The 17,637-nt window shown below is 42.0% G+C and overlaps 1 protein-coding gene across 2 annotated transcripts; it reads left to right on the plus strand.

Moving 5' to 3' along the window:
* Positions 1 to 697: 697 nt before the first annotated feature.
* Positions 698 to 16,377, plus strand: mrc1b (mannose receptor, C type 1b). Of its 2 annotated transcripts, none has more exons than XM_084480491.1 (31): positions 698 to 844; positions 1,362 to 1,718; positions 2,023 to 2,193; positions 2,769 to 2,924; positions 3,101 to 3,211; positions 4,023 to 4,160; positions 4,726 to 4,902; positions 5,608 to 5,762; positions 5,968 to 6,081; positions 6,406 to 6,521; positions 6,628 to 6,776; positions 6,900 to 7,099; positions 7,602 to 7,717; positions 8,051 to 8,126; positions 8,609 to 8,762; positions 8,982 to 9,020; positions 10,672 to 10,835; positions 10,956 to 11,017; positions 11,279 to 11,379; positions 11,825 to 11,967; positions 12,102 to 12,207; positions 12,464 to 12,591; positions 12,689 to 12,730; positions 13,086 to 13,185; positions 13,538 to 13,770; positions 14,011 to 14,173; positions 14,325 to 14,492; positions 14,762 to 14,878; positions 15,027 to 15,188; positions 15,431 to 15,460; positions 15,758 to 16,377. In XM_084480491.1, exons 1-31 carry the CDS (start codon positions 781 to 783, stop codon positions 16,006 to 16,008), a joined length of 4,263 nt encoding a protein of 1,420 aa, XP_084336617.1. In that variant the 5' UTR covers positions 698 to 780; the 3' UTR covers positions 16,009 to 16,377. The 2 variants fall into 2 exon arrangements, with proteins under 2 accessions (XP_084336617.1, XP_084336618.1); XM_084480492.1 differs by having other exon boundaries at positions 8,054 to 8,126.
* Positions 16,378 to 17,637: the final 1,260 nt, after the last annotated feature.

Below are 17,637 nucleotides of genomic sequence, written 5' to 3' on the forward strand. Positions count from 1 at the left end.
CAACCATTTCTCTACTATGAGGCAGCATAAAAACAAAGATGGCTGCCGCTGATGTAGAACCGTCAGTTTTGTTGAGAAGAAGCTTTTGCTGAGAAGGAAAATGTCTTTGCCGTACTCTGCAACACTCAACATTGTGATTGGTTGCTGTGATTGGTTGTTGGCCTATCCAGTTGTTGGCCTACCCCAGCAGGGGTTCCAGACTGATTGCAATGTTTCAGATACATTTTCATACAACGCCCACTTGATTTACACCGGTTGATGAGCGAAGATGAGCAAAGCAAAATGACTGTTCCCAACCTTCAACCGCCTTCTGTCAATAAATGAAAAGCAGCATCTAATATATACGTTGCTTTGTCTATTCCACGTTCACACACACTCACACATACTGCATATGTTTGGCAAGAGAGGAATGCAATATTATATTTTTTAAAACACCCTTTTATATTCAACATGAATAGGCCGATACCTGAAAACGTCATGGTATTTTTGGGGTACCCACAACACATTTAACAATATGTGTGTGTGTGTGTGTGTGTGTGTGTGTGTGGGTCCGTTTGTCAACTCAGCATTCAGTAAAGGCGGTGAGTGTGGCCCCTCCTTTTTGATCTTTTGACAAATGTTGAAATGTCTCTCTGGATCGTGACACAAGAACAACAGGACGTCACAAAACTCTTAAGATTGTGTCCCGCTCCAGGGAATGCACACAATTTACGAGTCTTCTGCAATGCAGGGATAGTGTCTGTGTGTGTCTGTGTGACAGGTATCAGTGGAATATTAGCCATGAGGATAGCAGTGGTAGCCTTTGTGCTCTTCATCCAAACGTTTCCATGTCTGGCGTCAGACGGTATGTAGGCTACTTTCTGTATACTTTATTCACTTTAACAATGCGTACAAGGCCCAGTTGGCCGAGTGCGTGTGTGTGTGTGTGTGTGTGTGTGTGTCTACGTTTCATACTGTAACCTTAAGTCTTTGGAGACATGTCTAAATGTCTCTGACAATTTAGACATGTTTGTTACTATAACTGTAACTATTATGTCATTTTTTTGGGCAAATTCAGTTCCATGAGGTGAACGAGCCTGCAAGCTATCCTGAGATCCTGAGTGAATTTGTAAAACAAAACGTGTTCATCCTCATTAAATACATAATCTTTTTTTTTTTTTTTTAATGCAATCTGAAAAAAGCAAGACCTTAAAGAAATCGTTCAACAATCCTTTCACAGTTTGTTTGTTTTCATGTGATGGAACGCCTCAGACCTTTTCAACCTTGCTTGAACACGGCATAGAATTCGAGTACCACACATGCAGTCACTCAATTTCTGCAGCCACCCAACGAACACGGCCGTCTCTCTCTTGTCTTCACAGATTCCCCCTTCATCCTCGTGGGTAAGAACAGCGACGCTTGCGTGGTGCAAAGCAGAAGCGACTGCTCCAAGATACGCTGGACCTCGGGCAACCGTCTGCTGGTCAGCGGGGTGAAGAAGTGCCTGGGAGCGCAGGGGAAGTCGGTGGGCAGCTCCATCAGCCAGTACGACTGCGACGACAAGAGCAGCCTTCAGAAATGGGAGTGCAGAAACGGAACGCTGCTCGCCCTTATGAACTCAAAGTATTACATGGCGCTGAAGCCCGACAAATCACTGGTCCTCACCAGCAACATAGGAACCATCAATGAGTTTGTCATCCGGGGCACGGGCGCTGGGGCCTGTCTGCGGACACACAGAGGTACGGTGAGAGACGAGGGAAGACGGTTGAATGTTGAACTCCTTGTCTTGTTTTTTTTTACGAGATGGTTTCAAGATGCTTTTTTTGTTTGTTGTTGATTGTTTTAATTATTTTTTAGTTCAAATGTACTTTACGTACACAGATTCTATAGGAAGCTCATTTGATGGACCACAAAACTTGCAAACTAAGTTTAGATCTGCCGTTCTGCTGTTTATGAATTGTGAATGTTTTTTCATGGTTAAAAGTAGGCCTACAAAGACTTATTTTAAAAGATGACTCATCCCAAATCTTTGTGTTATTCCAGAGCTCTACACTATTGAAGGGAACGCGTTTGGCAAGATCTGCATGTTTCCCTTCCAATACAAGGACAGATGGTTTGATGATTGCACTGCGTATGACTCAAGCATTAGCAGGCCCTGGTGTTCAGTTCTAACCAAAGCAGAGAATGAACACTGGGGTTACTGTCCATCCACTTGTAAGCACTCCCTCTTACAACACCATTCATTTTCACTGTAATGACCATTGTTATCATTATCAGATCCAGCAGTCCCAAGTGGCTAGCAGAACTTCTGGGGGAACTGGGCACAGAGGCTGGGCCAGCAGAAGCCAAAACAGGAAACCAAAATCAAATAGGGGTGGAGCAACACCTTGTATGTTTTGTTACAGGGATATTGAAGAGATATTTATTAGTGCGAGTCGATGAACTTTCAGATGGGGAATGTAATGGGTATTTCTATAGTGTCCAGTCTACATAGTGTTGTATTGAAACCTTCCCAGAAACTTTTTCAATGAATCCTGTTTTGCTGGCAGAATTTGTTTATGCTTTTAGCCAATCAAGCGGTTACGATCCACGCCTTTGGCGACATAATTGGTCGAAATCGTTACGAATACATTCTAAAGCCTGATTTGTGAGACTGCTATCAATATAATTATTACATATTATTATCTATGAATACACTATTATAATTATAAATAGTATTATTTTGAGTACAAAAAAAAACAAGAATTGTATTAATAATTATACATTAAAAAAACATTTCTCATCCCCAGCCACAAAGTATTGGAAGGCCAATATTGTATCAGGAGCGTTCTACCAGATCAACATGCAGTCAGCGCTGACTTGGGATCAGGCCTTTGCCAGCTGCAAGCAGCAGGGCTCCAGTTTGCTCAGCATCACAGAGCCCAATGAGCAGGGGATAATCACAGGTACTGTGCCCCAACACACCACTCACTCTCCTGGGTAGATTCAAAAGTGTGTGTGTGTGTGTGTGTGTGTGTGTGTGTAAAAAAAAGTAGTACTTAATTCATTATTAAAGCCATTTTCTTATTGTCTTTCTGTCCCTCTGCTGACACCATACATGCACCCTATCCGCTGTTTGCAGTCATGCTGGGTCAAGGGCAGAATCGCCTTTGGATGGGGCTCACTGTGGACCAGGAACACGGCTGGCAGTGGGTGGATGGGAAGCCATTCCGTTACCTGAGGTGGGACTCTGGTAGGCATGCCTCTCCATCACACCATGTAGCCTTAAGGGACCGTTCACACACAAACAACGGGAAGGGACTTAAAACTGCGCTTAAGGAATGTTTTTGGTCTTGGTGTGAAAAGTCAAGTTTAAGAATGACTGCAGTTGTCTCAAGACGTCCTCAAGATTCAACGTGTCAAGTCCTAGCATTAGGCTTAACAGTAGACTGTCTCTCTCAGCCCATCAGCGTCCAGTGCTGATTGGCAGCTGTAGCCACATGGTGAACAATGTGTCATGTTAACATAGAAATGGTTTCCAAACTAGTCTCGTAATTTTCGCTGGAACAGTCTAGTTTAAACGATTAAATGATCGTTCTTTCAGAATTTTTCTTTTCTTTTTAAATGAAATTCTAAAATGGGGTGATTTTGTCCCGTCTCGTCTTGTCTTTTTGGTCCAAACTGGCCTTTAGTCTCGTTCTGAGATGTACAAGCCTTACAGTTCAAACCTTAAATCTAGCAGGCTGTGTTGGATGTCTGTGTATAGTGCATCAGTTACACCAGCAACAGACAAGCCTTCCTCTCTCTTCTAAATATGGAGACTGCCCAAATGAGAGTCACTCTAAGCAACAGTGGGTTTGCTAGGATTGTGTATTCCTGCTTGAACTGTACATGTACACATTGAGAAACACTGATCGTGATGCTGGTGTCAGTGAACAGGATCCAATACCAGGGCATTTTAAAGGATTTATAATCAGAAATGTAAGTTGATTATCTGCTTTTTATAAACAACATGCTTCCATATGATTAAAGTCAAACTCTAATACATCAACATCTTCTCTCAGGGCATCCAATACAGAATCCTGGATACCATTGTGCCATCATGGATTCAGGAGTGCAGTACTTCTGGCAGACCATGTCCTGTAGCAAAAAACTAGGATACATCTGCCACAAGGCCGCCACCCTGCCCACGCAGCCTGAAGGTACCTGGATTAGTTCCTACGTGATGATTTGTGTTTCGTTTTTAGGAATTTTTATTCCAATAACGTTAAAATATATTTTATTAAATAATAAAATTAAAATAAACATTATAGATGAGAGTAATACCTAATCATTGTTGGTAACTGTGGTATAACCGGAATAAAGCACTCCAGGGTTTGCTGTTATTGTAAATAATATACCAAGGCAGTGACCAGTCACCACCCTTGCCATATATTATCTTCCAGTAACAGGACACCCTGTTGTTGTTTATTCCTTACATAACTGTAGCTGCAACTCAAGCCAAGAGAGGCCGCTACCTCCTTACTGAAAGTGTACAGGCAGTGCAGGTTTAAATACATAACAATTCAATAGATTCTATTATATTCTAATGCAATTTAATCTGCGCTATTCTACTGTTAGTGACATGTATCCCAAGTATGTCTATTCTCCACCATGTCTTCCTACTGTGTACATTTATTTTAAAGGTCTGCTTTTGCGAGGGCCCATCTATGTACAATATACTCGAGTCCCTCTACTCTCTCTCTCTCTCTTCATGTCTGCAAACAGTAGAGACAGGGTTCTGCCCTAGCCCTTCGATCCCATACAACGGCCACTGTTTCTACCTGAACCGCACCAGAAAGACCTGGACTGCAGCCCAGACGGAGTGTGCCAAGAGCGGGGGATCCCTGGCCAGTGTAGGCAACATAGAGGACCAAAGCTTCATCATCTCTCAACTTGGATACGGTACGGCACTTGAAGGAACATCCTCATCAACACTGTGTGACCAGTAGATCTAAAACTCAAATGTCAGATTCCTTTACAAGGCAGGTTTGTTTCAATTTGAGGATTCCTCTTGGTTTGGTGTAGCCTGGCTATTGCCAGACCAAGCTCAATCGTAGATTGCACATTGGTCTGGGGAGGCTGTCATTTTCTTCAGCACAAGAGGCGCGATCAACGGGCGTAGTTCAAAAGACTCGCCGTCGCTTCCCTGTCGTCATTGTGTTAAACCTGCCAATGGCACGCCAGGGGGAGAAGCCAGCTTGGTGATTGGCTCCCGCAAAAGCGTGGTGATTGCTCCTCTCCAGACCCTGCTGCAAGGCAAATTCAAATTGCCGGCAGGTACTAGACTGTACCCAGTCTAGGTTTGGTGACTAGCGTTGAGATCATCCGTTGAAGAGTTCTAAGAGGTCTTCTTGTTTGTGTGATGGTGGCAATCTTTAAATGGGAAATTTTCAACTGAATTTAAACTGTTGAAAATGTAACATTGTTGAACGAAAGGTCGAGGGATTTTGAATTGTGTGTATTCGGATTACAATTACTTTAAACGGGATTCAGGTGCATAGAGCAACCTGTTTGAGTCGGCGACGGCATACTTCTTTTCACACATCTAAAAGGGTGTTTAGACCAAACGGCTAAGCTTTATGTGTCTCACTAATGAAACGTCTGCAGTCGCGACCGATGAACTATGGATCGGGCTGAACGACAGGAAGGTGGAAGGCCTGTTCAACTGGATCGATCACTCCACCGTTCTCATGACCAGCTGGGAGAAAGGCTCCCCCAAATCCTCTGGGGCCAACGAGGACTGTGTCTTGGTCAGAGGAAAGGTACGCAGCCATTTCAAACCCGCGTTGCGAGCGGCACAGTGTAATTTGCTTTCTACACCACTGCACAATCTCTATCTTTTTTCGATAAACCCCAGAATACTTGTGTGTCTCCGCCACGATTCTAGGTTCTGCTATGTCAAGAAATGAGTAAACAAGATGGAAAATGTTACGTGCCTATCACATGTTTTTTCTCTCTCTTATGCAGAACGGTAACTGGGCAGATCGTTCCTGCGGGGAGAAGCATGGCTATATCTGCATGAAAATAAGCGACATTGAATCCACTGGCGACGAAGTGTCCATGGATTTAGGATGCAAACCTGTGAGTGGAGAGTGATTTCTGATTTGTTGTATTTAGATTGTTAAGGTGCGATATGTGAAACATTTGGAGCGGGTTTTTTTTAACCATAAGATTGATGCTACCTTGAGATTGAGATTGTTCACCTGTTGCATGATTACTATAACGGTGAGCTGATATATGCCATGCTTTTATCAGATGAAGACAAACTCATGCCAACAATTAGATATTGATTTAAATGTATTCTTTACAGTACTTTGTGCTACTAAGATGAATGAGGATGTCATTCAGCATACTACATACAACGTGGAGCAGTTTGATCACAGCAGTGGTTGTGTTTGTCCGTAGGGCTGGAGAAGGCACGGTTCATACTGCTACCTGGTGGGCTCAGAGACAAAGACATTTGATGAGGCTAAAGAAGAGTGCAAGAGCAGTGACGCTCTCATGGCAGACGTTGCTAATGGGTGAGCCTTTCAGATCATGCAGCCTGTTGGATAGCTACACACACATCAACAGAAAAAACTGATCGAAACAATTGTATTTATACCTTTTTTTTCCCACTGCTGCCAGGGTGGACAATGCTTTCCTGATCAGCATACTAGGGATGAGATCGGAGAAATACTTTTGGCTCGGTCTCTCGAACCAGAGAAATATTGATGACTTTGTGTGGACCAACACAAACACTGTGAAGTTCACTCACTGGAACGCTAACATGCCAGGTATGAAGCTATTATTACATATGAAATACACATCCATATTATTTATTTATTACAATTTCCGGGTGCTAGAACACAGATTATACTCCCTACACCCCCTTCCCCTTCCTTCATGTCAAACCCAAGGACACCTGCAAGGTTGCGTTGCCATGACAACGGGCGTGTACGCCGGACTCTGGGAGGTCCTGCCCTGCACCAACAAGGAGAAGTACGTGTGCAAGCACTTGGCCGAGGGAGCCGTGGTGACGGCCGTCCCGCCCACCATCCCCACCCCCAAGTGTGCGGAAAACTGGAAACCGGTGGGAACCCGGCACATGTGCAGCAAGGTACGACTTTACGTTCACGTGACCCCACACGTGTTCGTCCGCTCCTGCTGCGGCGATCTCACCCTGAACCTGCCTCGGCTGTGTGTACGATTTCAGGTTTGCAAAGACACAAAAGAGCAGAAGAGAGCATGATTTTAAGACCAAACAACCTCCCACCCCCCAAAAAAATGTCCCCTCCTTCCCTGCTCCCTCAGCCCTACATTTCTCAGACACCGTGTTTCATTCACACACCTGCGATTTAACTCCCTTAACCAATCAGGGAAGAGATGCGCTGCTATATAAGCAGAGCATCTATCTTCATCCACCTATATTTTCCCAACAACAAATTATGTTGTAATTACAGCTCTTAATCTTACCTATGACACCTTGAAGACATAGCACTAGCATTTAACACATTTAACAAACACTATAGCTTATTTAATAATAGGATCCCTTTTGAGAAAAAAAAAAAGAATTCCAATCAAATCGGTTGGGTGGTGATGGTCCCTTCTCTGTGTGGCAGTTCTTCACGGGACCCCGCTCGGGGGAAAAGACCTGGTTCGAGGCCAGGGACTACTGCAGGGCCATCGGAGGAGATCTGCTGAGCATCCACAATCAGCAAGAAATGAAAACTGGAAGGTAACGCAATGACCCAGAACACAGAAGACACAACCTAAAAGGGGCAATGAAGACCTCAGGCAGACAAATACCCCCCTCCCAGATCTCCATGAAAGCCCTTGGAGTCAAGTTGTTATTGGGATCCCTTGTTATTTTCCGTATCATGCATACACCCAACGCTTATACGAATTAAGTTACTGGCTACTCATTATTTCGTTATTTCTCGTTATTTTTCTACACGTAATCATGGAAAGACGTTAAAAGGAAAAGCTCCTGAGCGTTGTTGCTATATACTGTAGGTATCATGTACATATGTCATGTTTTGATATGAAAATAAAAACAATACTTTTCTAGCAGCCATGGTAAGGCTTGGATCGGCCTGAGTGAGCCTACCCCGGGGAGTGGCTACGAGTGGTCTGACGGCACACCGGTGAGCATATTGACTTTTACACAATAATTTGAATCATGATATTTAGGGAGGCCGCGACGTTTAAAGAAAAAAGCTGCCTGTGCGCATCAAAGACACAAACTCATTGCTCCTACTAAAGTAGTGGTGAGCCAAAAAAGAAGGCTAAACAGGGCCATTTACATGTGTACAATAATTTAAATATCTTTAAAAACGCACAAAGATGTTTACAATTTTAAGAAAAATGTTTAAAATATGTAAAAGAGCAAAACAATCTTTAAATAAACACAGAGGTGTTTGAAATTTTTCAAAAAAGATGTTTAAAATGTGTAAAAGAATTAAAAGATCTTTCAAAACACAATGATTTTGAATAAGTTCAGGGGGGGGGGGGGGGGGTGTGCAGCTGTTTATCTGTTCTCTGAGGAGGGGCTCACGCTCTCAATTTGAAAAACCCTGATCTACAACATTGGATCATGCTTTGTTGTTGATTTTCTTTTACTTCTCAGCTGAATTTCTTACACTGGATGAGTGAGGAGCCCAACAACCAGAACAGCGCAGAGTCCTGCGTGGAGTTCCGGATGTACTACTGGGACGAGGAGGGCTCCTGGAACGACGTGCACTGTGAATCCTACAACGACTGGATGTGTCAAATCCGTGCCGGTACACTCTTTTGTTCTTCATTGGCATTTTCGGTACTGCAGTCATCATAAAACACTCTGAATTTGTGACCTGTTCACAAGATAAAGAAGCCGTTTTGGTACTAGTGGAACCCCCGATTGTTAAAAAAGTTTGGGAGTTTTGACTTTTTGACTGAAATTCTAATATGTTTCCTTTGTTGAGCTGATATTGTTTCTGAATATTCTCTATCTTAACCAACAGGTGTAACTCCAAACCCCCCTCCAAATGATACCACGACAGGTAAAAGGATATTGTATGACACGACATGTATATATAGATCCATAAACAACCCAAGTAATTGATGAGCTATTGCTTAGCCATCAAATATGATAGCAAATATTTATGCATAAAATTACCCAATAGATCCACTTCACAGAGGCATCGTCGTAAGACTTACAAAGGTGTCACTCATAGCAATAATTATGGATCTCCTCCTTTATATACCACGGCACATGTAGTCAAATTGAACAAGTGAATATATCACACATTGACCATAGAACATGTGCCCTAGTACGTCAACACACACACACACAGATACATAGCATTATTCTACTTTGTTTAAGAATGCTTGATTCTGATTGGCTGGGAGGAGGGCATTAACCCGGCAGGTTGCCTGCTGACTTGTCGGTTGTACTTGCGGCTGACTGAGCACAGCGTCATCAAATAGTAGATCAATACACCGCTTGTATTTTTTTTTCTATCACAGAAATTTCAAACATGAGGTCCATAGACCTCTGAAGAATAAGTCCCGCCTCCGAGGCTTGCTACTTTAACGGCACCGACAATCCAAAGCCATTCGAAACTAGATGGAAAATGTGTGTAGTTCAAAACGTGACGCAGCTTTTACTTCTTTGCCACCTACAGAGTTTGCTATGTACGATCATTCATAAACCCCATGTTATTTCCCATAGATATTTGACCGAGGGAACCAGAGCCTCAGAGGCGGGACTTATTCTTCAGAGGTCTATTGTAAAAATAAACCTTGTTTTAAAAAGTTTCTAAAATGTGTCGGAAATCTATCGGAGGGTCAGTCGATACATAGTTTCGCCAGCGAGATACAATGTAGCAACTAGGTTATTAAACTAGTGATCAAATGCAGCCTTGTGTGGTTGCTATAGAAATTAATTAGCTACAGCTGAGCTAACGTCATTCACCGTAGTTCTAAAGGGGACTACTTTTTGAGGGAGATGAACTCAAACTGAGTATACATTTAATAAGCATGCAATACGAATAAGAAAAAGCATAATTAAGCATAATAAGTATTTGAATTGTTTAAGCAATAAGTAGAATAAACGTAGAATAACCTTCCACGAGCCGGGCATATCAAACTGTTTATTGCCGTGCCTTGAGGTGATTATCCCTTACTTGGCCTTTGTATCATATGTCAACATCGTGCCATGTTTGAGAGGCAACGACAAACAAATACAATGTTTACAACCGAACCGAGCTCCACGATTCATTTTCATTGCAAGGTTTATGATCTACGCGGAGCACGTCTTTTTTTATGTCAACTATAAATTATGACATGATTCAATCAGAATATAAAAACAACTCATTGAAATTGTTTGACGAATGTAAACGTTATAGTGCTTTTCATCCAGAACTGTCCCAGCTTCACCCTTTACTTTGATTTCATTTACTGGCCTCTACAAAATGGCAGCAACGTCAACATAGCGCAGTAACGGGTCCAAGCATTCACTGGGCGTCTAGGTATATATATATATTTATATACGTCTAAGCATAAAAGTAGCAGACCTCCTAATTAGTGTGTTGAGCGACACCTGTGTTTGCCCTATGACGACGCCCCTGTGGAAAAAGGCTCTATTGGAAGTCTAACTGCCGAATAAAAGCAACCCCTAAATAATCATGTGTATTTCTTGACGTTTGACAGGGTACATCAAACATGCGGACGGCTGGTTGGAGTGGGGTTGGAGCCAGTATTACATTAATGACAGGAGCATAGCCATGGAGGACGCCCGAAGCTATTGTCAACAGCGGCACGGCGATTTAGTGGTCATCAACAGCGAGGCCGAAAACATCTTTCTGTGGAAGATGGTACAGTGTTAAACAGTTCAAAACTTCCAGTTCAAGGATAGGCTTTTTGTTGACACCGCAATGAATTATTTAATTAACGTGTGTGTGTTTTGATGTGTGTGTGTGTTTATGTGCATGCAGATAGCGAGGAGTTATGGATCCTATTTTATCGGAATGGTTGTGGATTTCGATCAGTCATATTCGTGAGTATATATAATAGGTTACTTGACATTTGATATGCATTTGGTTTGATATGATATGAATACATTTATCAGAGATATCTGACCTCAGCCATAACTCATGTATTGAAAATAAATAAGTATTTTCAACTTCTTTATTTCTTCTATACCGAGGCAATTTTTTAAAATCTGCTTTCCTTATTTATTTATTTAAAATTCAATGCTGCAGCAATAAAATAAAACAATGTAGTAAACACATAGCTAACCATTCTTGCCCTGTTTAAGGTGGATGGATGGCTCTTCAGTTCAGTATCAGCGCTGGGACGAGAATCAACCGGATTTTAGGAACAACGACGAGAACTGTGTCATGATAACTCACCATAATGGTACGGTCCAAACACGCAGCAGACCCCCATGCATCCCTAGTCAGAATCTGGTCAATCTAGTCCACCCTGGACAGCGCCCACATACATATAACACACGACCCTCAAATTCAAACAATAATGTTAAAGGTGACATATTACGACCAGGTGTGAGTGTGATTAGCCGTTACAAGCAGTTTTGAAAATCTGCCTCTTCTGACATCACAAGTGGGCGTGTCCACCTAGATGTGTGCTTTTCACAACTGCTTTTGACGGCTAATCACACTCACCTGGTGGTATAATATGTCACCTTTAAAGAACATACTCAAAGGTACACAATAAAGACCTGTGAAGTTAAAAACAATGCGTAAAAGTACATAAATACATATAAATAAGTCCTGGTATGTATACATCTGGTCTCCACCATAGTGCCACTGTTGATTTGGCCCGTGGCCCGCTGTGTTTTAAGGGTTCTGGCATGACATCAACTGCGGCGTTGAGCAGAAGTCCATCTGCAAGAGGAGCACCTCGGTGGCCATCAACAGCACCGCCGCTCCCACCAAGGCCCCCACAGGAGGCTGCCCGCTGGACTGGTCCATACTCCAGTCAAAGGTCAGAGGTCACACTTAACAGCACTTGCTAATTAATTCGAGGGAAGTAACTCTATTTTTTGGTGAAGGTGTGTTTATGTTTTCCTTCCTGTGTTTAATTCATGCGTGTGTGTGTGTGATTACTTTTTATATCAGTGTTATAGAATCGTCCAATCCCGAAAAGACAAATGGCCCGAAGCTCGGAGACGGTGTAATTCAATGGGCGGAAATCTAGCCTCTATCGTTTCGAGAAGTGATCAAGGTAAGCTCCTGATGTCCAGTCACATGTTGGGCGTGTGGGCGTGTCCACCTAGATGTATGACGGATAGATAAGCAAAGTTTGCTACGGTCCACTGGGTAGGCTGGCAGACTGATCTATCCAGCAAACATCTAGGTGGAGAAGCCCACTTGTGATGTCAGACTCACACCTGGTGGTATAATATGTCACCTTTAAGAATGTCCTCCAGACCTTTAGGCATGCACAGGCCTACAGTGTGGTGATGCTGTTTTCTTTTCAGCGTTTCTGTTGACACGCATGGCGGAGGCTGCGTCAGGAGACCTCTGGATCGGTTTGAATTCTTTGAACAAAGGAGAATTCTTCTGGACGGACGGCCGGCCGAGGCGCTACACAAACTGGGGTTTCAACGTAAGTGTCGGCGCGACGTGATTTGAAGCAATTTTTTGGGTCTTTGAATTTCTGTTTTTGAACGAACACATGCACTTATTATTATTCTCCATTTCAGAAATACAGGCGGCCCGGATCTTTTTATAGTTCCTGGAATGATGTAAGTAGTATAAGTGTCTCCAGGTGAACACACCTGGTAACATATAAGCTGTTATAAAGGTTTTACTTGAAAATGAATAACTACTATGCTCAAGTAAAGGAAAGATTAAATGCTGCAAACACAACTAATCCTCATAAAAATTTAACAAAAAGATAGCAGAAATATTAGCAGAGAAATGTGTTTTATGTTACCAGTTTTACGTTACTAGAGTAACAAAGTTGGGCTTGATTCTTATAATGGAATCATACTATGGATTCGTACAACGGATATAATATTAGTGCTTTATGCTTGTTATGCTGCTTATCATACAATGCTTACACAGTCTCCTCAACATTAACCCTTTGCCCCTCGCCAGGAGAGCTGTGTAGTGCTGAGCAGTAATCAGTCCTCCTATGGGAAGTGGATAGGGCGGAACTGCAATGACACTTATGGATACGTTTGTCAGCGGAATGTGGGTGAGCTCTCCTTTTGTTCTCCAGCACATTATGCTGCCTCTGATCTGTGGAAGAACCTGGTCCAACGAGGGGAAAAAAATGTAATCGTGTGATGAACCTCTGAATGTGCCTTCGTGTAGCCAAGCATTGCCGAGTCATGTTCAGTTTTGACCCTGTCAAAAGTTCACTTCTGACCAAAGTCTGCTCTTTACTGTTTCTCCATCTTATTGTAAGCCTACGCTCCAAAAAAAGTTTTTGTTCTTCCGTGTTAGTTTATTCTCTGCTATCCGATTTTTATTCTCACAAAGGATTAGTAGTAAGTACAAATTTCTGTCTGCAAAACTGTAATTCTGCACCACCACCGCCTCGACAGATTCGCAGATCCCAAGCCCGACAGGACCGCTGACTCCGATCACCTACGTCAAGATGGGCAATGACTCGGTGAAGATTGTCACCCAGAACCTGACGTGGAGCGAGGCCAAGGCGCGGTGCCAGAAGGACGGGGCCCATCTGGCGAGCATTCGGACTGAATGGACGAGGGCGTACATAGAGCTGCAGGCACTCAATCTGAACTCCCCCATTTGGCTCGGTTTGAACAAAGAAGAGGTACCTACCGAGATCTTTTTATTTTTATTTAAATAATACATTTTATTTTACACATACATTATATAGCTTATATAATCGCAAAACCTTTTTTAATACAGTCAATAAAAATGTAGATTTACTTTTTTTCAGAAGTTAACCAGAATGTAGTTGAACCTAATGATTCATTGTAGCAGTAGGCCTGGTTTAGCCTTCTCAACAGAGTGTGTTTTGGGAGTAATCCAATGCGCTCCGGCTTTGCAGACCGGCGGTTACTTCAGGTTCATCAGCGGCTGGCACCTGACGATGGCCAACTGGTCCCCAGGGGAACCAACCGACAATTCCTGCGTCTACCTCGACGTCGACGGAACGTGGAAGACGGGACTGTGCAACATGACCATGAATAGCGCGTGTCTGCAGTCTTCAGGTACTGCAAGCCCACGATTGGAAAATGTCTGTGAAATTTCGCAGGAAATCACATTACATTTGTCAATCTTCCCTTATGACATTGTGACTTCCTTATGAAAACCTAACAACAGCAGCATGATGAATGATCGACTCTCCCCCTGTACACATAGACGTGGCCCCCACGGATTCCACCGAATACGCGGGCAGCTGCCCCGTTGCCAGTCAGGACGAGCGGTCGGATCGCAACTATGCCTGGATGCCGTTCAGGGCCCACTGCTACGTCTTCATCACAGAGACGGTGGAATGGGCCGATGCAGCTTCGGATTGTTCACGACATGGTAAGAGAGCCTGGAACATTGATACACCTGTATGCGTCAAGGTTAGCCTCGTCTCGGGAGATCCCATTCTGTTTTTGTCTGCAGATCAGTCTGGTCCCTGTGAAAACTTTCTTTCTAAAAATAATTAAAGGACCGATCATTGCCCAGGGGAGGGATATTGAAAATAATATTGTAATAATAAAGTAATAAAAAAAACAATGCTGGCACCCAAGGAAAGTGTAGTAATCTACAGTCTACACTAATCTACAATATTCCTATTAATTTTGAAGGTGGAGGCCTAGCCAGCATTGAGGATCCTGAAGAACAGCACTTCATCCAAGATCAACTGTCAATACTGTCCGATGGCCAGAGCTCCTTCTGGATCGGCCTGTACAAGACACATGCAGGTATAGAATTCACCAGTAATTAAAAGCTTTTTGTTTACCCCTTTCTATTGCATATTAAGTAGTTACATTCTTATGCATTTTGAATTGGGGAAACATTTGGTTCAAATAATATTCAGCACTTTTGCAATTCTTTTTCATTTGTTCACAGGAAAGTGGAATTGGCTTGACAAAACCATCGTGGATTACACCAACTGGGATGAGGACAACCCAGAGGGGTCCAACAGTTTTGCAAAGGTCCAGTCGTTAACTGGAAAATGGACGACGGGCCGTAAATGGCACGACAGAGCCTACATCTGCAAAACACCCAAAGGTAAGGCCATTCTTTGCATTTAGAAATGGCAAGTGTGGTAGATTGTAGGTGAAGAATAGTTTAGTGGATAAGGTATTGGTGGTTTGGTTTCCCCGATGTCCACAGCTTAACCTGTAAGCATCCTTGAGCAAGAGCCCCTAGTGGCTCATTAATTACAAACTGAATGTACTGTGAGTCAATATAGATAAAAAAAAATCATGCATCATAATAACAATTCTAATCTACACATCTCTACTCCACAGTTGCTCTTACGAATATGTTGCCAACAGCTGGTGAGTACTACTTCTACTAATTTACCCTAATGGGTTTTTGTTCTGCCATTAATTAAATAATCAATTGCAGAGGTATTGTCCATTTATTAAATTGTTAAATCAGCAATCGATAATTGTTCCTACATACCCAGTGTTTATATAGGCTAGTCTTTTTTATTGTTAACTCTTTCTTAGCCAGACTGTGTCAGTAAGCTACGATCTGTAACTGTTCATTTATGTTTAACATTATAAATTCTGCTTTCATATTGATCATCTTCTATATTAATCAAATGTGTATTTCTGTTCTGTATCGTGTAGCATATCAGACAACTCAAAGAGAGAAACGTGCTCACACAAGCCTGGTGGTGGTCGTCATCTTGGGTTTTCTTGGTGGAATGGCGGCCCTAGCATTCTTCATGTTCAAGAAATCTGGACGATCCATGCCCACTTTTGAAAACCCCCTCTATTTTAATGGAGAGCGCTCAAAGCCTGACGTGGTAGACACCAATCAACTGATAGAGAACGCAGACCAAGACGAGGAAGACCAAGCGCCAATCATAACGCTGTAATGTCATCAGACAGTCAACATTGTGCTGGTTAACAGTGGACCACTAGGGGGTGCTGTGGTTAATCTTTGTACAGTCAGAAAATAGTAGAGAAAAGGCTATTAGAGTAGGAAGAGCTTCAATGGATCTGCCATTATGTCAATAAATATATATAAGTATATATTTTTTCCGAATCTGTATTTGAATGTATAGAATTTCCATTCATTATATCTTTAAGGATAGAGTTTTCATTGTGAATTTTATGCTTGTTCTCTAGAGTAACTTAAAGTACTTGTTTATAATTGTTGTTCAATTACTAATTTGAAATAAATATGAATATGATCTTGTATTGTTCATCATACAATGTACTTTTAATTTAATAAAAAAATCATACATAAAGAAATTGAATTGATCCATTATTGCTGCAGGATGTATGTATCTTAATTACTACAATGTTAGTATATTGTATAGAAGGGTGTAACTAGGCAACAAATACAATTTATAAACAATATAACAAAATATAAAACATTGACATTTATTTTAATGTACAGTGCAATTGGAAAACATAACGAGTATTATCATATAAACAATGAGATTCATCCTACAGAATTGTACTGAGCATTAATAACTATTAACATTGCCAAAGCTTTAATGCTGCATTATGTAACATTTTCGCTGAAGCTGTGACTTTTCTCCTTTCGCCTATTTTTCCACAGACCAAATGGATTTGGAAACCCAAAGATAAAGACTGCATTGCATAAAGTTCATGATAAACCATATTGTATTTCTTCAATGATATACATCTCAAAATCCAACGAAGCACTTTCCTTTATTTGCAAGTGAGCTCGAAACACTGTTAATTGTGGATCAATCAGTTGATTTAGGTCTACAAATAATGAAACAAGACAGCGTTTATAGTCGTTTTATCATCAAGTTAAAAATAAAACTCCAAAAGATTCAAAATAACCAATGCATTATAAGAGAAGTGAGAGAGTGGATTTATCTGTTAGACCTGCAGTCCTTATAGACCCTTTCCAAAGGCGTCACCATTGGACAAACACAGGTCACTCAAAACACTTATTATGCTGCCACTTATTATGGGTGTGTTCCATTTTATGGAGGGCATGAGAATCAGACATACCTTCACTAGTCTTTAGTCTACTACATGTGCCCTGGTACACATGAGGAACAGACCCATAATGAGTGTTATGAGCCACACCTGAGTCTGTCCTACGAGGACAATTCTGTGAAAAAGGCTTATGAGGTAAAGCTCTAGCAAACCAGTGCAATTTACTCTCTCACGGCCCCCCTGCCTCCCTTCAACCAAACAGTCAAGGCAAATATGATATGTGTATATATACAAATGCATAGAAGTTGATTTCAAGCTATATATTTCATCACAAGAAGATGCATAGAGGCCTCAGCGCACAGCACGAGTGTCACCGACAAAAGAAAGGAGTCATGCTTCCAGACAGTGCGAGAGAGAATAAATATGCCTGAACAACACCGTTAGAAAAGTAGGAAGCTGAGTACGACATAAGTTCTCATTCAGGTGTAGAAAAATAGTTTTGGGGGACTTTTCTTGAAATAAACAAACTGCTTGTGTATGTCATCATTTGTAATAAACGTGGTCGAAAGAGAAGTGTGAAGTGT

The sequence above is a fragment of the Micromesistius poutassou genome (genome assembly GCF_964030765.1).
Source record: "Micromesistius poutassou genome assembly, chromosome: 16".
In the NCBI taxonomy this organism is placed as follows: domain Eukaryota; kingdom Metazoa; phylum Chordata; class Actinopteri; order Gadiformes; family Gadidae; genus Micromesistius; species Micromesistius poutassou.